Consider the following 22,187-nt stretch of genomic DNA (forward strand, 5'->3'; position numbering starts at 1 on the left):
CACGAGCCAGAACAGCTTCAAAGCACCTTGGAATAGATTCTACAAGTGTCTACAACTCTGTCAGGATGTAACACCATTCCATAATTTGGTGTTTTGTTGATGTGGTGGAAAACGCAGTCTCAGGCGTCGCTCCTCTCCCCTAAATGTTCATTTGGGATGAGATCTGGTGACTGAGACAGCCATGGTATATGGTTTACATAGTTGTTATGCTCATCAAATCATTTGGTGATCACTCTTCCCCTGTGGATGGGGGCATTTTCATCCTATGAGGGCATAGGCATGGTAGCAAAAATAATTACACTAATCATAGTATGTTAATTGCGTACTTAACTCAGAAGCAACACGTCTGTGGAAGCACTAACTTTCAATATACTTTGTATCCCTCATTTACTCAAGTGTTTCCATTGTTTTGGCAGTTACCTGTACATGGACTAAGATGTAACAGAAGATATGGCAATTTCTCAACACTGTACACAATGTGTAAAATTAATGACAAATTAAAACACTATGCTCATGTAAACAATTACAAAAATGATACACAATTTCAAAAATGTCAAATGATTTGTACATCAATTGCAGTGACATTTAACCAACATTTCATTTCTGCAGACTGAAGGTCTGAGTGTGAATGTTTATTGTGTCCCTCTACTCAAGACAACAATTACACTTGATCTAAGTCAAAAGACCAAACAATGAGGTCACAACATAGAAAAGTGAAAACTGAAGAAAAAATGAATGCATGTACTGACATGGCTATCATTTATTAGGCGAACGTAAACCACACTGGGTGAAATCACTGTATAAACTACTGTAGAGCAGCATAGTCAGACATAGCATCGCATCTCAAATCTAAGTAAAGTCAACTAACCAGGTTAAGTCCAGTATCACAATAATTACCTAGGCTAATATATAAACCAAACTTAGGTTTAAATGTTAACTTAATAACCACATGCTTATGAAAGCAGGAAAAGAGAAATCTGAAATTGCCCATTTCCAGGGACGGAAAAAAAAAGTCTCAAAAGTTGTTTCAAGGTTACATAAACAGGAAGGTGGTAGGCCTATAGTAAGACTTGGAAAGATACCTGTAGACATTTTCAAACGGCACAAACAAATACTATAACACTACTGGTCTATGCCCCAAATGTCGTTGAGTCATCGTGATAGTCATACAACTCTTGAGCGATATTTCACTTTTTACATTGCACACACACACGTAGAAAACAAAACAAAAATCTACAGAAATAAATAACACCTTAAAAATTATAACAGCAAAAATATGAAACAGAAGTCTGGTGTGCCCAAATTGCTTGAAAATATCAGAAGGCTTCCTACACCATGTGCATTAATTTGTAACAGTTAATGCATAAATTAAGTAGAATCATATCAGAGCTGAAATTGAGTTCTGAAACAATAGTTTTTTCAGTGTACAATGTTGAGTTATTCTTGCAGTAAGGCTTTCACTCTGCTCTCCCTGACTTACATACAGAATCAACAAGTAGTAGACCACAGCTTCAGAAAAACCAGTGACAAAGCAGGCAGACAAGTTAACACAATCCAACCTGAGGCAAAATACTATCTTAGGATCCTGCATAACATGAACAGAGTCCTGAATACAGTTTGGAAAAACAGTCGATCTAAAAAAATAAACATCTGAACAGTATTTGTGCACACAAAAACTAGAATCCCTCAGATATTCTCTTGATATTTGGTCCATGTTTTACCACTCTTACAGCCTAGTCGGTTGTGTGGAATCCAAAGGCAGAACAGAACCAGCAGCCATTTCTATGTACATTTCACATAATACCCAGTAGCAGGAATTCCTGGCTTCAGGCTCTGATCATGTTTATCCAGTGAATAACTACTACTTATAGGCACAGACATGCTGCTCCCAACTCTCCAAAATGCACTGGCTCAATAGTAGACATGCTAGCTACAGCAGCTTCATATCATCACAAAAATAACTGCCTACTATGAGCGTCAACAGTCTATAAATTGAGTTTGAGGCAAGATACGTCAACATACAGCTTTTGTTTTGTAAACTAAGAACTCAAGCTATAGGTCAGATAAACCCCTACCCAACATCAGTGCTATTACAAAAACATGGTCCTTTGATTGCTGAGTGCATGTCATATTAGACAGAACAGCGTATTAACAAACAAAAGGTAACTTCCTCTTAACACTTTTCTCATTTATACATGTTTTATCTAGTACAACCATAACAATATGATATTCAAACAGTCATGTGTCAATGCATACAACCTCAACTCTGTTGTATTAGATAGATGTGTATAGATCAGTGGGGGTAGGTTATCTATGGGTCAGGCCTTTCCTCCAGGTAAACTCAAAAGATGGTTGTAGCATGAACTTCACAGTGTATTTCAAACCTACGGAAGGCTATCAAATGTAATCTATTTATCTCAACACAAAACGTAAGACAGCCAAAGTTACTTACAACATGGCCAGTGAAGTCAACCAGAACAATAGCCTACCATTAGAACAGTTAAGCCCTTTCGTCAGTGGGTCCACTGCATTCATTACTGATGGGTCTGGAATAGGCTCTCCTCTGTAGCATATTAGCTGGGTAGAGTAATGGCCTACTCCCTAGGAAGAGGAGGAGGACAATCTTAGGAGTAACCCCAAAGTAAGTTTGATACAAACCGTAATAATGGCAATATGATATAGCTGTCCAACTCTAATATGGAACCCCACGACATTTACAACTACACTAACATGAAAATGGGATGAATTAATTGCAAAAGTGTAGAAAATATATAAGATAAAGCTTTTAGTTCATACCTTTTGGGTTTGTCTGTGCTCCATGACTGAGGTTAGCCACAGTGGGATGGTAGAGGGAGGCCAGGTCACTGGGGGTGTAGGAACGGAGGATGTTGATCATATTCCAGTCAATCTCCATACTGCTGCTGCTTGCAGAGGCTGGAGGGTTGGACGCTTTGACTGGGGCATAGGCCTGCGGCCTGTGAGAGGGAGAGGCTCCATTTCTTCCCGAGGGAAGCAGTCTGTTGTACCTGTCCTCCATCCTAAAGCCAGTATCAACAGTCTCCGTTTCCCTTCCGGGGAGCCCAGAGAATCTCTGCCTCTTACTGGAAGGTCCACCACCAACGTCCATTGGGGGCAGACTACCGAACCGGCTGGAGAGGCATAGCCTGGCAGCATCTGAGGGCCAGATTACAACACTACCGCTCATCACAGGACCACTTCTTAAGTCACTTGCCACTCTGCTGTCCGATAGGCTCTGCCTCGGTCTCTCCATTACAGGTCTGCTATATTTTATACCGTTGGTTTTGGATTGTTCTGCTCGCTCTGTAAACCTGGATTGGCCCTGGCTGGTGGTAGGTGGCATCATCATCATCCTGTACCACTGATTGGAGCCCCGGGCCTGGACAATCTCCTTCCGGTGTTCATTTGTGAGAGACTGTTTAGGCCCATGAGGAGGGTTGGAGGGGTGAGTCTTTCCTGTAGGTTTTCCAGGAGGCTGAGGGGTTGGGGATTTGGTCCGGCGAGGGTGTCTCCGATCTACAGGAGGCAGCAGGGTGACATCTTTGCCCTCAAGGGCAGGGGGGCAGCCAGTATAACGCTTCAGTTTTAGACTTCTGTTCTTCTTAGTTACGTCAGACTTCTCCTTGTGAAGCAGCTTCTTGTGCATGAGCAGGACCTCTGGGTACAGAGTGCTGAAGGCACAGGACGAACAGGCGTTGGAAATCAACACATTCCTTAGGGTGGCGGAGATGGAAAGTGACACTTTTAAGGACAAATTTAATGGGGCGCTGAAGCCCTCGTCATTCCTTTCCTTTCCTTCCATCTTCAGGTTAACAGGTAAAGTGTGATTTGTCTCCTGTCCTTCCATCTTCAGGTTAACAGGTAAAGTGTGATTTGTCTCCTGTCCTTCCATCTTCAGGTTAACAGGTAAAGTGTGATTTGTCTCCTGTCCTTCCATCTTCAGGTTAACAGGTATGGGGTGTTTTGTCTCCTGTCCTTCCATCTTCAGGTTAACAGGTACGGGACATTTTATGTGTGCAGAAGAAGAGTAAGCAGCCGCAGAAATCAATTTCCCATACCCAGCATTCACTTGAGCAAGTGGGCTGGCAATCTTGACACCAATGCTATTAAATCTATCCTCTGGTTTCATAATGGCACAAGGTTTGGTTGCAGGCCTGACATTGGGAGTTGGCCACAGTTTGGATCGGTTGGGGACCCGTCTGTCTTCTCTGTTTCTGGTGAATTCTTTCTCACTGGGAGATGGCACAGATATCACAGGCTTATTGGGGATGTCAGTGTAAGGTTTGTCCTTGTGATGTCTATCTAAGTGATATCTCAGTGAGGTTTTCTGGGCTGCAGCATAGTCACAGTATATACATTTGTATGGTTTTTCACCTGAAAGACAAAAATAGAATTGCATAAGCACAATTGGATCCTAACAGCAAATAGTCTTCAGATGAATTAAATGCTGAACGTACTACATACAGAACACAGGGGTGTAACGGTTTGGTATGTATTGCAGTTTTGGGATCACAGTTCGGTACATTTTGTGGTTTTGAGGTCACGGTTCGGTTAACGGGAAAATGAAACGCCAACAGTTACTGTAGTTAATTTCTGTTAATTCCTGATTCCATCTTTGATCATGTAATGCCTGACGAGAGCACAATCAGGAACACCAACATTTCACTTTGTATTTTCTTAAATGATTACTCATCAACAACAATAAATTAAAGTGCAACATGTGTATGAAATCAATATGTAAACATGGCTCAGAAATTGTATAGGCTTATGCCGTTTTCTTACAAAAGAACAGAAGTAGTTCCTGGTTGCACCTCAAAAGGACAGAGAAATACAGCAATTAAGATTGTAATTTTTAGTACAACGCAATTTACTCAAGAGGCATACAACGCAGCATCGGAATAGCCTATAAGCCTAGTGTTTATTTCATTTTCTATATATTTATTTTGGGTTCACAGTGCGGACCAAATCGAGGTCCCATTACCGAACGGTTCAGTACAGTTACACCTCTAGCACTCAGAGTAAGCGCATCCAACTTCATGTTAAACCTTAGAGCCAAATATCAGCTATACATTTCCCAATTGTGCAGCCTATTTCAAGTTCCAATGTCACATGCACAAGTACAGTGAAATGCCTTTCTTGCAAGCTATAAACCCAACAATGCAGTAATCAATATTCATGTAGCACTAAAAATAACATAAATCAGGCTTCCCAGAATTACATAATGTTTACCTGTATGGGTCCTGAGGTGAATGTTGAGGTAATAGCTGGAACGGAATGTCTTGCCACAGTAACTACACTCCCTGGAGGACACAAGATCTTTCACCTTCGTTTGATCAAATCCATCTTCACTTTTATCTGTAGAGAAAACAAAAACAGGAGATTGATTTCTTCACATGACCAAATAGTCTACTTACAAAAACTTGTGTGAAGCAAGTGGATTTGCATAACCTGTAAATGACCAGTAGAGGGAACTGTTAAAAATAAAATGTCCGTTTACAGGGTTTCCCCAATTATTTACACACTAAAACTGGCCCATGAGGCACAATGACCCAAACCTGTAACTCATTTACCAGAAGCAACACCAAATTGGAATACTACTGGCACATGTTTTGCTTTACACTGAGATTGCAATTTTTAACATTTGGCAAAACACACAATTATCTACCTTTGGCACGACCTTCATAAAAAGCAACACTTTTCAACAAGCTAAGCTCAATTACCAATTGATCACTATCACGCTTCACAGGTAGAGGTGGGTGTAGATGTGTAAGAAAATTAGGAACAAGAAGAGTAATCTCTGATGAAATTCAGGCAACTGTGGTTTGACCTTTGGAGAGACTGGGCAGAGTGCAGGCCAATCTGAGCTGCTTCACCGTAGCATACATTATCTGGACGTTCCAAAATGATAAAAGGTCCAATGTCTCCAGTACATAAACTCAGCAAAGAAAGAAACGTCCTCTCACTGTCAACTGCGTTTATTTTCAGCAAACTTAACATGTGTAAATATTTGTATGAACATAACAAGATTCAACAACTGAGACAAACTGAACAAGTTCCACAGACATGTGACTAACAGAAATGGAATAATGTGTACCTGAACAAAGGGGGGTCAAAATCAAAAGTCAGTATCTGGTGTGGCCACCAGCTGCATTAAGTACTGCAGTGCATCTCCTCCTCATGGACTGCACCAGATTTGCCAGTTGTTGCTTTGAGATGTTACCCCACTCTTCCACCAGGCACATGCAAGTTCCCGGACATTTCTGGGGTAAATGGCCCTAGCCCTCACCCTCCGATCCAACAGGTCCCAGACGTGCTCAATGGGATTGAGATCCGGGCTCTTCGCTGGCCATGGCAGAACACTGACATTCCTGTCTTGCAGGAAATCATGCACAGAACGAGCAGTATGGCTGGTGGCATTGTCATGCTGGAGGGTCATGTCAGGATGAGCCTGCAGGAAGGGTACCACATGAGGGAGGAGGATGTCTTCTCTGTAACGCACAGCGTTGAGATTGCCTGCAATGACAACAAGCTTAATCTAATGATGCTGTGACACACCGCCCCAGACCATGACGCACCCTCCACCTCCAAATTGATCCCGCTCCAGCGTACAAGGCCTCGGTGTAACGCTCGGTGTAATTCCTTCAACGATAAACGCGAATCTGATCATCACCCCTGGTGAGACAAAACCGCGACTCGTCAGTGAAGAGCACTTTTTGCCAGTCCTGTCTGGTCCAGCAACGGTGGGTGTGTGCCCATAGGCGACGTTGTTGCCAGTGATGTCTGGTGAGGACCTGCCTTACAACAGGCCTACAAGCCCTCAGTACAGCATCTCTCAGCCTATAGCGGACCGTCTGAGCACTGATGGAGTGATGTTCGGATGTACCGATCCTGTGCAGGTGTTGTTACACGTGGTCTGCCACTGCAAGGACGATCAGCTGTCCGTCCTGTCTCCCTGTAGCACTGTCTTAGGCGTCTCACAGTACGGACATTGCAATTTAATGCCCTGGCCACATCTGCAGTCCTCATGCCTCCTTGCAGCATGCCTAAGGGGACCCTGGGCATCTTTCTTTTGGTGTTTTTCAGAGTTAGTAGAAAGGCCTCTTTAGTTTTCATAACTGTGACCTTAATTGCCTACCACCTGTAAGCTGTTAGTGTCTTAACGACCGTTCCACAGGTGCATGTTTATTAATTGTTTATGGTTCATTGAACAATCATGGGAAACAGTGTTTAAACCCTTTACAATGAAGATCTGTGAAGTTACTTGGATTTTTACAAACTATCTTTGAAAGACAGGGTCCTGAAAAAGGGACGGTTCTTTTTTTGCTGAGTTTACCTATCTACTACTTGACAGTAGTACAACATAAAGCACAGTAAAGACTGTAGGTTCCAATACATACTGTAAGTTGAAACAAAGTCAATGTTTCATGTACTACTGTATGTATGGAATTGGAAGGTATACTATTTTGTAACATGTTTATGTTGTATACTGTAGTGTATGCTATTTTTTTTTTGAGAACTGAAAGACGACAACCACGTGGTGGTAAAACAAGTCTATTTACAGATGAACAAGAGGCTGCCATTGTTCTTTTGGTGTTTTTCAGAGTTAGTAGAAAGGCCTCTTTAGTTTTCATAACTGTGACCTTAATTGCCTACCACCTGTAAGCTGTTAGTGTCTTAACGACCGTTCCACAGGTGCATGTTTATTAATTGTTTATGGTTCATTGAACAATCATGGGAAACAGTGTTTAAACCCTTTACAATGAAGATCTGTGAAGTTACTTGGATTTTTACAAACTATCTTTGAAAGACAGGGTCCTGAAAAAGGGACGGTTCTTTTTTTGCTGAGTTTACCTATCTACTACTTGACAGTAGTACAACATAAAGCACAGTAAAGACTGTAGGTTCCAATACATACTGTAAGTTGAAACAAAGTCAATGTTTCATGTACTACTGTATGTATGGAATTGGAAGGTATACTATTTTGTAACATGTTTATGTTGTATACTGTAGTGTATGCTATTTTTTTTTTGAGAACTGAAAGACGACAACCACGTGGTGGTAAAACAAGTCTATTTACAGATGAACAAGAGGCTGCCATTGTGCAAATGGTAGTTGAAAATAATGCCATAAAACTGCGGGAAATCCAACAGGTTATTGAAAACTCTGCCATCTTCCACAACATCAGAGTGAGCTTATCAACCATAGCCCGCATCTTGCATTTGTGTTCCTTTCTTGGAACACAAATATACGCAAACAATATACAATATCACAAATTATTAGTCTTTACACTGAAATAGGTTCTGATAGTAGTAGTGATGCACCGATATTAATTTTTTTGCCAAAACCGATATCCTATATTTTCCTTGCCAAAAAAAAACAATACTGATAACCAATATTTAAAATTTTAGCAGCCTTTTAAGCATTCTAGTACAGTTAAATAGTTAACACACACGGACGCAGCGGTCTAAGGCACTGCATCTCAGCGCAAGAGGCGTCACTACAGTCCCTGGTTCGAATCCAGGCTGTCTCATCCGGCCGTGATTGGGAGTCCCATAGGGCGGCGCACAATTGGCCCAGCGTCGTCCGGGGCGTCATTGTAAATAAGAATTTGTTATTAACTCACTTGCCTAGTTAAATAAAGGTTACACTGATCAAAAAGTTATTTTGTTGGCATTTACGTATATACCCATTACCAGTAAAACATAATCAAAACCGATTTCTTTCACTTACTTGTGCTGTTGTTTCAGCTGTGCTGTTTCGTTGTTCAGTTGTTTCATTTTCAAATCAGGATTTCTATGGAATGCCGTTTTTGTCTTTGTGTGTCAAAAAAGATGTCAAATAACACGACAATCTGTTTCAGTAGCTATAGTTAGTGAGCTAACTATATAGCTAGGTGTCATCTAAAATAACCCTAATTTATAAGACAGTTCTTATTTGATTAATGGTGGTCGGACCCATCTATGTGAAGCTAGCCACAATAAGGATTAGCCACAATAGTGGATTTGCAGTTAGCCTTCAAAATAAAAGTATGGCATAATTGTACTATATGTATTCATCTGCATCACTGTCAATTACACTTATTTTGAAGGCAAACTAAATTCCACTATTGTGCCTAATCCTTATTGTGGCTAGCTTCACAACATAACCCGGTCTGGTCATGCGTCACTAGCCAGATGAAGCTAGCTGGCTGCTTATAACGTTAGCTTTGGGCAACAGGGTTAAGTAGCTGGCTAGCTATTTAAGTTCAATTTCATTAGGCGAACAAGAAGTGGCAACCTTGCAAATACTTACAAGGATTCCTAAATCATTGCTAAGAATAATGAAAATGACTGGAGTTTCTACCGGTCATTGTTATCTGGCTGGTTATATTGGTGCTAGCTAGGTACCAAGCTAAAGCTAGCTACCCCAGAAGTTGCAGTCGAACAAATAATGCTTTATTACCAACGCGGTATTGTAAACATCATTTACAATGTGTTTGCAGACTTTTTTGTACAGCTTTGACAGTGCTACTCTTATCTTTTTTGACACGCAAAGACCCAAACGACATTCCATAGTATGTATATTGTGACGCTAATAGCAGTGACACTATTACTGTGTAACTCCGGTAGGGCAACATCTGAAAAATAGTACACGTGGTAGTGTGTACCGGTGCTCGACCAGTCGGCGAAAGCCAACATCACCCACGGCTGATTGTCAAGGGCAATGAATGCCATTATCTTGGAGTTAATGGATTTCGCCTTTGAGTTGTCTCGCTGAAATTTTCTTACTCTTTCAAATGACTGCTGGACTTGTTGACTGCTCACAGCAGACATTGTGGGCTAGGTTAGGAATGCTGTGTTGCACTTGTAGCGCAAAATTTAAGTGCCGTTATTACGTCATGTACCTACGTTACATAGGTATGCACGGTAGCTTTGACATCGGTTTTTAACGTCGCCGTTAAACCAGACATCGAACCGATACCGATGATGGCATTTAAAGCTAATATTGGCTGATTCAGAAATGTTCACGATATATCGTGCATCCCTAGATAGTGTTTTGAATATGTCACATTAGTGTGATCTTGGTTGTCACTAAGTTAGATTCATTTGATGTGTGTGTCTCATTTGTATGCAGAGTTTCATTTTGAGCAGGGAGTACATGATGTTGATTTCTGTGTTTCATTTTGGAAGATGTCTGTGGGGTTTGGGTAAATTGGCTAACTGTTTTGTGTTCAGAGTTTTGAGTACCGGAGATGTAGTTTCAGCAAACGTGTGTTAACAGTTGGGAAAAACTGTAAATCCACCTTTCCTTAATAGAAAACAAATGTTTGTTTCTTAAACATTAGGTTGCTGTATTTACCTGAATAGAAGGCATCTCCCGGTGCTCCGTCATCTGACCCGTCTTCAGACCCCTCTTCTTTGGGGGACCCTGCTCTGGAGAGCTTGCCATCAATGAAGGCGGTGGGGCTCTCCACCTCACCCCTCTCCCTCTTGTGCACCCTGGAGTGGAGAACAAGCTGGTGGTACGTCCTGAATGTCCTCCCACAGTCCTCACAGTGCGTCGGCTTGTCATTTCGACTTGACTTCTGATCAGGTTCTGGTGATGGGGTCTCTCCAGCAGTCTGTCTGGATCTCAGTTCTCTACCCAAGTTGTCTTTAACACACTTGTTGTCACCTTCTTGGCCTTCTGACCAGATGTTTGTCAGTTCTTTATCTGAGCCAGAGTCCTCGTTGTTAGAGCTGTGGTCTTGGATTAGGCCTACATCTTTAGCCACACTTGGACAAACTGCTATCTTTCCCTTGGTGGCAAGTTGCCAGGCCTGGTAGGTGTTGAAAGGGTCTAGTTGGGCAATCCACCTAGAAGATCTCTCTGGTATACTACTTTCCTCAAAGAGGGGGCGAAGGTTGAGTACCTGTAAAAAACCTTGTTGACTGAGGGGATCTTCCTGTCTATCATTCTCTCTTTTTTTATCAGCATCTAATTCTTTATTATGTACTTTGCTGTGTTCCACCAAATGGTGTTTATCGGTGAAAAAGAAGCCACAGGTAAAGCACATTTTGTAAGGGGTGATTACGGGCTCTGGGACTTGGTCTTGGATGACTTCATTGATAATAACTGGACCATCCAGGTTCTGCTGGGCCTTAGCCTTATGGAACCTCATATGGTTCCTCAGAAACCAGGGTTCCTTGAACCGCCGGCCACAAAGGTTACAGTGAAAAGTGAAACAGTCCTTGTGTGTCCTCATGTGGCTCTCCAGCTCGCTGGCACCCTCTGTGGCCTGATCACACACAACGCAGCTAAATACCACCTCCTTCACGGATGGCAACCTGGGTTTGGACCGGGCCCTCTCACCTGGGATCAAGAACTCTGCCTCCACACGCAGAACTGCCGTTTCGAACAGTGTTGTGGGGTGCTGGGTCAGGACGTGTGGGCCCAGGTCATCTTGGTGTGTGAAGGTCTGGTCACAAAACATACAGTCCAGGGCTTCCAGCAGGCTTCCCTCGGGCTGAGCCTCAGCTTTGTTAGTGATGGTGGCACTGTGAGGAGTCATGCTGGAGCCAGACCCTGGCATGCTAGCACCACTACTAATATTTAGAACGTCTTGTCCAAGTCCATCTGGACTTTCCACATATGGCAACAACAGGTGAGTTGGCATTTCCTCAAAAGTTGTGCAATTGATCTATATACTTAAGTATTCTATAAGTAAGTTACTGGATGACATTTCTGAATATCAATGTGGAAGATCGTCAGTGATTCATCCAGGGGAGTTAGGTCTTAGTAAGTAGATTCCTGTAAAACACAAAATAAGGAAAAGGTTAGGCTAATGTTGTACATCATGGAACAGTGCTATCCGGGGATCCTTGGGACATCCCTACCCTAAATCCTAACCTTAACCCCTACCCATTTTACATTTCAACGGGGTAGGGCCATCCCAAGGATCCCAGACGTATTATTATGGCAAGGTGAGGCATATGAATGCTAAAAGGCACCAAGCTACCTCAAATAACAAGGAAATTGAGTTCTCAAATTGAAACTGAATATGAGATTCATTTCCTCTTAGCATGAAGTACTGTGAAGAATGCATCATTTTATTGCACATGGCTACATATTTAACACATCACTTAACAGTTTGCCATTAATGCAAAGCCTTGGCTTGTGGTTATATTTTTAGCAGTTTGATAAAATGTGGAATAAATGGACAAACTAGTTGATACATGAATACATCCTAATTAAAATTATGGCATTGCATAAACAGCTCGATAGTCTACAAACTGCTTGTAATTTAAATGAAATCATTAAATATTTGTTTAACTATTTTGGTTTCCACTTCCAAACTGACCTAGCAGAATGTGTTCATTCTTTGTTCAACAAGCCAAGACAAGATGACCTGTGTTGGCAATCAGTGGAAGTTGTCGACTAAGGAAGTGTCATCAACCATGATGAGAAAATAATAGTCTTAAAATATTAGGCTTCTCTGTGACCCATCCCCGTCAGCCACCTATTTTTATATAAGATATTTCTGATAGTCATAAAACTAGATAGTAAAGTAGCACGTTATTTGACTGATGTTTAATCAGCTATGCAAACAGGTCTCCAATTTGTTATCCAACACATGCAACGTGATAAAAGACAAATGAGCCACTCGTCGAGTTAATCCAAAGGTTATGAATCTGTAATGCATGCCAAATTAGATGGTTAATATGTGAAGTCTTAAAGTTAGCTAGTTATTAATGTCCCACATAAAAATAAATCGTGCTTTTCTATTGGATTATTTTCAATATAGGTAGAATTCAATAGTCACTTCTGTAACTCATTCTGCTACATCCTACTAACGTTAGCTAGTTAACCACTGATAGACACGGGGACAGCAACTTCCTATCAAACATTGGGAAATTCAGCAAATTAGCTTTCTAGCTAGCCAAGCACGGAAATTCCTAATTTAACAGGCACAAAGACATCGCCAACAATTTCTGGACTCAGACATAGTTAATGGGTGAAAGGTAGGAAATAAAACAGATATCCTAATTAACCATCATTTGAATTCATCTTGAGAAATAGTTCAATAACATTAGCTAATTTAGTTAGCTAGTAATCAATCAATACGCTCGTTTTATATAAACTGCAGATAACTCACCAATACCTACCAATTCAGGCTTTCCAGGTAAACTTTCAATTCATCGAAATTATATATCTAAGTGAAATAAACTGCGTGTTACATCCTGTCGCTAAACTAGCTAATTCATGAATAATAGCAGCTAGCCAAATTTGTTCACCTTCCAACAATTGTCGGTCATATTGTTCTTACTGAATATTTGCAAGTCGCTATGTGCAGCTGTTGAATTGTGAGGCTCGCGCTCAACGAATCGGGGACAGAAGTAGCGCGTGCACTACAGCCCCAAAAGCGAAACAGGGACAACAGTCACGTGGTCGCAACTTTTGACGAAGTAAATAATTATATAAAATAAAATGTATAATACAATGTAACCTAATTACATAATAAACAATAGTGGGGCACACACATATTTATCTCTTATGAAAGCAAGGTAACAGAAGGTCTGTAGATCTATTACAAAACACAAGAACAAGGTGGACTGCCCAAATGTAATCATTGTAATGGCGGTTGTGTCATGTGGATGGTTAGTCAGCTATTGAGTTGGTCTGAAAGTTAGAGGATAGGCCTAGATAAGATTATTGGCTATTTGTTGAAAGATAACAGTGTGATTCTATTCTGTATATGGTATGGTACAAATGTGGTTTTATCCTACATAATTTCCCATTTGAGACAGTCACAGTTAGTTAGCAAATAGGCCTAAATAAAATATCAATGTTTTATGAACTTTGTTCTAAGCAAAAGTCTCAACGCCATCTTGTTCAGACAAAGAGTTGACTTTTACATGTCTCTCACTCCACTTCCCACTGCAACAGAACAGAGCACCATGTGGAGAGGGGGGATGGGGACCTACAACTCACAGATACATGTGGGATGATGTGCTATGCAGCAACAGGTCACTGTGTGTTTCCAGCATTGAATGGTAGCCTTATAGCTTTGTATTTATATCAAATTATCACTGCAAAAGTAATTTGGCTATTCAACATTTCCCTTTTTTCTTATTTGAATGTTTTTTGGAAATCAGGTTATATTTTAGTTTTGGTCAGATGTAGACTATTGAAACTCAAAAAGTATTAAAATTATGATTTTGAATACTTGTCCTATTGTAAGATACCAAAATGTTCAGAAATAACCATGATAATTCAATCCATAACATACCATAGCCTACAATGCAACCATGAAATACAGGGATCTACTGAATGGAAAATGAAAAATCTATGAAGTGAACTAACATACATTCTATTCAAGGTGAGCTAGAAAAAACTTGATTGCTACATGTATTTACTAATAATCAATGTAAAGTTAAGACCAATACTTTATTCTTTCTTAGTACAATTGATCACCTTTCCTCCTCTTTTCATCAGAGTACATGCATGTCAAAGCAACTGCTTCACCCCTCCCCCACCCCAGCTCCTCTGACAGCTGGCAATAGCATGGATCTCATTGTGGTTCCACTTTCAATTATTATGCCATTGACTACTCTATTCACAATGTGCTTTTTCACAGAAAGTATGTATTAGTACTACTTTACCTCATGAATACTCGCCCTTCTTGATTTTGAGATGGCTCAAGATAGTCAGGAAACCTAAACACAATCACACTGTCACTGGATGTTGGATGTTAACCCCACCCTAAACCTCCTTTTCTACTAGCTTAGGTAAACAACTCTTGAGTGATAAAGGTTCTATGTTACAGCTTTGTTAGTTTTAGTTAATTTAGAGACTTGATGATTAATGAACAAAGAGATCTAGATAGTTTTACTTGCATTGCTGGTTAGACTTAAAACAAATATTACATCACAGAATTATATAGAATAGAACACATAAGAATTATAAGATCTCCTTGTTTTTCATTGGCATGATAGTCAACAAAATAGACATTGAGATGAATATGTTCAATGAAGAAGGCATTCATCACACCAGACTGAACCATTCTTTAAAAAAAAAATTGTTCTCAATGAAACCCTTCCCCAGCTGTCAAGGGTGAAGAACAGTGAACAAATCCACATCGACTGCTGTCAACAGGCATTTGCCAAAACATCTCCAGCAACTGGCTGAAACGTTGCCATGTAGCTCCACCCAGCCTGCATGTTGAACCCAGAAAGAACCCAGAACACACAGGCAATCGTGTGGAGCACCACCACAGCCATTTGGGACATGTCCAACTCCCTCTGTTGTCTACAGAGCAGGTTATAGCAAACACCAAGAAAATGTCCCCAGGAGGTATTCTGGTCTCTGAGTGACACGATTTTGATGTCTCAATAACCCACCAGGCTTGTGTCAGAAACATGAATTTAGGCTACATAATACATCAATGTCAGAAAAAAACCTGTTATGGGAAAAAACAAACTCACAGAGCAGTCATATCTTTCTGGCACCATAGATACATTAATATTGTGTTGACAGCCAAATAGATTTCCAGTGTCATGTTTATATTCAAATTAAGTTTTGATCATAGTTTCATGTGATCATTGCTTTATTTATTTGACCCATGTAAATGTCTTGAACTGAACATATGGCCAAGCAGGGGATTCTATTCTTCATCAACATATTGCTTATTGTTGAATGAAGAAGCAATACTGTACCTATTTTACTTTAAGTGTATTAAACAACATTTGGTTATTTGTAGCCTTTTTTATGTCCTTGCTTTATCCTGAGTTCCTGTCATACAAACAAGTCTAGAATGTTAATCAAAGGCACCACATGTGACACACACGGTGGCCTCCCGCTCATTTCCCATTGTTCCCTGGCCACAAAGGCTTTGTGAAAAGCTAGCAATCTGGAATGGCAGTATGATGTCTGATACTGATGAAACGATCTAAACATGAAATTCCATAGCTAGTCCTGGTGCATAACTTGTTGCTTACAGCTTGTATTGTCCGATGATCGTAACAGAGTAAAGAAGTTGCTCTGTTCAGTCAATAATTCATGGAGCAATAAGCACACATCTGCCTCTGATTTGAGTTGCAAGAAGACACAAAAGAACATTTGCCAAGAATATATCGTATTGTCAACACAAAATAAGTATAATACACTATTGTTTGTATTAACAGACATTTAGAATAGAATAGAATCAAATAAAAAAGATTAACTAAAATTTTTCCCAAAAGTTAACTTCAATTAATTGTTATATTTCAGGTCATTGGTATATTATTAAAGCTAATATCAGCCTCTATTCTACAAAATAAGAAAACAAAACAATTTGTATTATAGAGTTGGTGAGAAAAGTGTGCAAATAATCTTTTAGCATATTAGCAAAACAAGTAATTATTTTGTATTCAACACGCAGCTCTGGTATGTGATGGAGGGATAGATGCATGAGTCAGGTCCTCCTCACAGACTATTATGCAAGTAGACTTGATCTTGTCTGGATGTGTCAGCAACAGCTGAGTCCATTGTTCCCTTCCAGATTCATGGATCAGCTTCCTTTATAACTGTCACGCCCTGACCTTAGAGAGCCTTTTTATTTCTCTATTTGGTTAGGTCAGGGTGTGATTTGGGGTGGGCATTCTAGTTTGTATATTTCTTTGTTGGTCGAGTATGGTTCCCAATCAGAGGCAGCTGTCTATCGTTGTCTCTGATTGGGGATCATACTTAGGCAGCCCTTTTTCCCACCTTCAGTTGAGGGATCTTGTTTTCTGTTTCGTGTCTGTACCTGACAGAACTGTGCGCTTTCGTTTTCACTTTGGTTATTTTGTTTGAGTGTTTCTTGATAATAAAAATCATGATTACTTTCCACGCTGCGCTTTGGTCCACTCCTTTCGACGAGAGCCGTAACAGAAGATCCCACCAAAACCGGACCAAGCAGCGTGGCCAGGAGGAGTGGACATGGGAGGACATCCTGGACGGCAAAGGATCCTGGACGTGGGAGGAGATCCTGGCCGGAAGGGATCGCCTCCCATGGGAACAGGTGGAAGCAGCGAGGGAGGAATGGCGACGAGACCAGGAGTCACAGCAATGACGGAAGCCCGATAGGGGGGGGGGATTGGGGGAGTCAGGGTTTAGACCTGAGCCAACTCCCCGTGCTTACCGTGGGGAGCGTGTGACCGGTCAGGCACCGTGTTATGCAGGGATATGCACGGTGTCTCCAGTGCGTATTCACAGCCCGGTGCGCTCTGTTCCAGCTCCCCGCAGTTGCCGTTCTAGAGTGGGCATTCAGCCGGGACGGATTGTGCCGGCTCAGCGCTCCTGGTCTCCGGTGCGTCTCTTCGGCCCAGGATATACTGCGGCAGCTTTACGCACGGTATCCCCAGTTCGCCAGCACAATCCAGTGCGGCCTGTTCCAGCTCCCCGCACTTGCCGTGCTACAGGGAGTATTCAGCCAGGACGCGTTGTGCCAGCTCTACACTCCAGACCTCCAGTGCACCTCCACGGCCCAGTATATCCTGCGCCGGCTATAGGCACTATGCCTCCAGTGCGCCTTCTTAGCCCAGTGCGTCCTGTGCCAGCTCTCCACACTCACCGAGCTAAAGTGGGTATCCAGCCAGGACGCGTTGTGGCAGCTCCATGTACCAGGCTTCCAGTACGTCTCCTCAGTCCGGTGAGACCTGTTCCGGCTCCACGTACGAAGCCTCCAGTGATGATCCATGGTCTGAAGCCTCCAGTGATGATCCATGGTCTGAAGCCTCCAGTGATAATCCATGGCACGAAGCCTCCAGTGATGATCCATGGCCCGGAGCCTGTAGTGATAATCCATGGCACGAAGCCTGTAGTGATAATCCATGGCACGAAGCCTCCAGTGATGATCCATGGTCCGGAGCCTCCAGCGGGGGTTCCCAGTCCAGAGCCTCCGGCGATGATCTGCAGTCCAGAGCCTCCAGCAACGATCCACTGTCCGGTTCCTCAGGCAACGATCCACGGTCCGGAGTCTCCGGCGACGATCCACGGTCCGCTTCCACGGGATCAGCGTACGGAGCAGGGGCTACGTCCCGACCCTCCCCTATTGAGTCAGGTTTTGCGGCCGGAGTCCGCACCTTTGGGGGGGGGTACTGTCACGCCCTGACCTTAGAGTCTTTTTATTTCTCTATTTGGTTAGGTCAGGGTGTGATTGGGGTGGGCATTCTAGTTTGTATATTTCTTTGTTGGCCGGGTATGGTTCCCAATCAGAGGCAGCTGTCTATCGTTGTCTCTGATTGGGGATCATACCTAGGCAGCCCTTTTTCCCACCTTCAGTTGTGGGATCTTGTTTTCTGTTTTGTGTCTGTACCTGACAGAACTGTGCACTTTCGTTTTCACTTTAGTTATTTTGTTTGGGTGTTTTTTGATAATAAAAATCATGAACACTTTCCACGCTGCGCTTGTGTCCACTCCTTTCGACGAGAGCCGTAACAATAACCATACTGCTGCTCCATCTGAAAGACGTTTTCATCATCAATTGTAGGCATTTAAGAAGGATAAACATTCTTACAACCTAAGGTACAATCCTTCTTATAGTTGTAATATTCTAAACTGGTCAAGATCAAGATTTGTTTTATTCTACATCTGCTTCATAGAGACATTTTTATTTTGTGTTGACTGTCGTCTTCTAACGCATTCGCTGCTCGGAAATACAGTTATTCTTTCCTGTATTGCAGTATACACCCAAAACACATTTCCTTATGAAAGTCATGTATTGTATGTTATATTCATGGGAATATGGACCTTCGATTGATCACTTTAATCTGCAAAGCCAGAAAGGACTTGATATTATAAGAGGATGAGACCCATAGATTTACACTACTAAATACTGGGAAAGTTATTACACTTCATGAGCTTCAAGGTCAACAACAATCTAAAAAAGGTTGTTAGCCATGTCTACCCAGCCCCTCAAACCAACAAGATCAGCAACTCAACTCAAAAGAATCCTACCCCCTCTTGGTACTCCGCGCTGTGTGGTCTGCATTCATTCACACACTCACACTTACTGTCCTGTGATCAACTGAACCAGCATTGTCATAGATCATCGATTCTGGAGGAGGATGACAGTTTCTTAACTAGGAGTTATTATGGTTAAATCTTCCTATTGCACAACGTTCAAACTGAGGTTTCTAGCCATGTTGCTATGCTGCACCCTTCTTGTCTTCTGCAGAAGCACCTCAACAATTGTGGAGTGTAGGAACATTCTACCTGTTGTAGTGGCATAATGATTCACTATGAATATGACTATGAAACATCTGGCATTAGACATATTCCAGAGTGTTTATACTGTCACAAAAGTGAAGTCAAAGTAAGTTCAGATGTATCAGTCAGTGAATGCATTATCATAAAGTCTATGACTCTTCATAACTGTCTGTCTGATTTGAACTCATTAGTCAAAGCACATTTTTTGAAAAAGGCCCTCCACAAAATGAGGGTCTTTTGCGTCCCTTGGATATTTTAAGTAGAAATTGTGGGCCAATATAGAAGTTTAAAAGCATGTTATATTAAATGAAGTCCCCTTTAATATAGACCACATGGATAATTCAATCATTCAGATTTTTTATATGAATAAAGGCTTGCAAAAAGTGTCAAAATATCCAAATTTTGACATGTCCCTCCATGCAACCTCTGTGACTTCTAGGAAGATTTTAATCTACTTACCCCTACATTTCTCCAAGTTTTGAACATCACTGTAAAGACCTAGTTATTTTGTTGCTTTAACAAATGCTGATTTATTTAATGTATTTAGAGATTAATTCATGTCTGTCCCTCATTTCACGGTCAACCTTGTTACGTGAACTGAACTCTCGTTTCAGAAGTTGTTTTTCAAAAGAAACATTGAACATCTAAAAGTCAAATCATAGTGTAATCAGGTGAGCTGGTGTACTCTTTTTGACCATTTTCTGGTGTTTTGTGGTGGAAAACTGAGCATTCTCACTTAATCATCAACCCTGTTATGGTCAACCCTGTTACGGTCAACCCTTTATTTGGCAATTACTATATTAATTGTTTTATTAAACCTCTTGAGATGGGAGAATGTGTTTTTATTGCATTGAACATGTGCTCTTTATGAAAATATAAACATTAGCTGAAATCAAATGTTTTTATTTATTTTTTACCAAGTTACACTTCTCAAAATAGGCAGAAGTAGTGGAACAACCCAGCTGCTGTTTTAATCCTGGTCCATCATGTGCTACCATTTACTTCAGCTCTTCCGAAGATAATACAATTTAACTCACTTCTCTCAGACACATTAGTATTATATGGTTACTGTCAGAGCAAAATGTGATATTGCATATTAAATTGAAATGATCCGCAAGGGGAAAAGGACAGACAATGGACCAAATAACCCTCTGTTACTACCATACCCGTAGCATTGCTCCCTTCCTGTCTTTTTCCCGGCCACTTCTTGGGAAATGACTTTGATGCACAATTTGAACTGATCACAGTGATTACAGGGGGTAATGCAAGTATAACAGTGCTTCAGTTAACAAAGGAGCAGTATGAGTTACGCCTTCAGGCACATCGGCTCATCACTTAAAGGTGTATGATCTCAGACACAGCCATCTAAAACACATTCCTCCACAGACAGAGGACTCCATGATGCAAACTCTGCTATGAATCAACACACAAATTAATATAAGGATACTATAAAAAGATTAGAGTCACTCCTTTATCACAGGCAGGCTTACAATCCCTCAGATCAGCTGGTAAAATAATTTGCCTGTGTGGATTTTTCATACTATTTAAAAGCTCTCCTTTCTTCTCATCTAACATGAATGCCTGACCATTGGCATAACAATCAAAGCCAAGTTGTTTGGGTAATTAGCAGGGGTGCTGTTTAGTGTTTGTTTTTAACGAGGTGTGGTCTTCTAACATAGCTGAGACAGCTTGGCTCCCTACTTCTAACATAGCTAAAAACAGCTTGACTCCCTACTTCGGGAATACAAGATGTGTTGATAAACTTGTTGGGTCATGTCTTTTTCAGTTATTGCAGCACTTGATAGTCCTGTTTGATAACGTTAAATCAATATATTACAGGGACATTTAATTTCACTCTAAATATGTTTTCATATTTCCCTATACTGATAACTTTTGGCCGAAATTGTGAGATAGAAAACAAGAAAACAAATAATTGTATACATTTATTCTCTTAAACAGTTACAGAAAAAATAGCTTTAAATACCCCCTAAAAGTCAATCAACGCACCCGTGCGTCAATCTAATTAACATAATAATAAAAAATATAGAAGTAGTTTTGTGAAACCCCCAAAAATGGGTTAAATATGTGTAAATTCTAAACTTTATTACATCTTCTAGATATAGGACAGACACTTCAAAAACGTATTCCTTATTATTTATTTTTGTACTCTCTGTTTTGCCATTTATGAATGTGTTATTCAATGCATTTCTATAGGCTGTAGCATTAAAGGCCAAATTCAATATTTTACCTAAATTAAAAATTAAATAGCTAAAGAATCCATGGTATGATCTTTAAAAAATGCCATATGTTAGCTCAGTAGAACCCCCCCATATACCCCATTGCAGGTTTTCATGATTCGGAAATTGTTGTCACAATAAATATTCTACTTTCAGATCCAGTTTATCAAATTATAGATGCAGAAATTAACAGACAAGATCCCCAAGATTATAACATCTGCATTCAAACAGGCACACACATGTAAAGCAGTGCACTCAAATTAGAACAAACCTTTATACTTCAGTGAAACGTTAATCAAATATGATTCATGACTGTGCAGTTAGCTATATAGACTACCAGATGATCTCTGTAGTTTGATTGTGAGGTCCCCTGGTGTATGATTATAATCATAAATTGTAATTTAGTGTTTGGCATATATTTGCATCCGTGTACAGTTCCTGCTAAGTTTAAAGCGTACATTGTAAATTGCATGTGTCTAGCCTAAATAAAAACATCTTGGCAGGAATATCCACCATTTCACCAACTCCTCCATTAAATTTTAAGTATATTCCATTACTAGCTCTCTATCCCAAGCTAAGCTTATGCATCTCTTCTCCAAGACGTCCTATGAATGTATCTGAAACCATTGTTTGCACTCCACAAGTTATTTTCAGACTAGTAAAATGTGTATATGAAGAGGGAAAATAATATGCTAAACACAATATTTGCATTAGATCCTTACACATATTAATATGTCAAAGCAG

The 22,187-nt window shown here is 40.8% G+C and overlaps 1 protein-coding gene across 1 annotated transcript; it reads right to left on the reverse strand.

The window, feature by feature from the left end:
* Nucleotides 1-742: 742 nt before the first annotated feature.
* On the reverse strand, nucleotides 743-13,356 carry LOC129829772 (zinc finger protein 217-like). The gene is made up of 5 exons (XM_055891679.1): nucleotides 13,143-13,356; nucleotides 10,357-11,787; nucleotides 5,248-5,373; nucleotides 2,797-4,392; nucleotides 743-2,601 (listed from the first exon to the last, which is right to left on the reverse strand). Exons 2-5 carry the CDS (start codon nucleotides 11,651-11,653, stop codon nucleotides 2,501-2,503), a joined length of 3,120 nt encoding a protein of 1,039 aa, XP_055747654.1. The 5' UTR covers nucleotides 11,654-11,787; nucleotides 13,143-13,356; the 3' UTR covers nucleotides 743-2,500.
* Between the last annotated feature and the right edge of the window lie 8,831 nt (nucleotides 13,357-22,187).

The sequence above is a fragment of the Salvelinus fontinalis genome, chromosome 31 (assembly GCF_029448725.1).
Source record: "Salvelinus fontinalis isolate EN_2023a chromosome 31, ASM2944872v1, whole genome shotgun sequence".
Lineage (NCBI taxonomy): Eukaryota > Metazoa > Chordata > Actinopteri > Salmoniformes > Salmonidae > Salvelinus > Salvelinus fontinalis.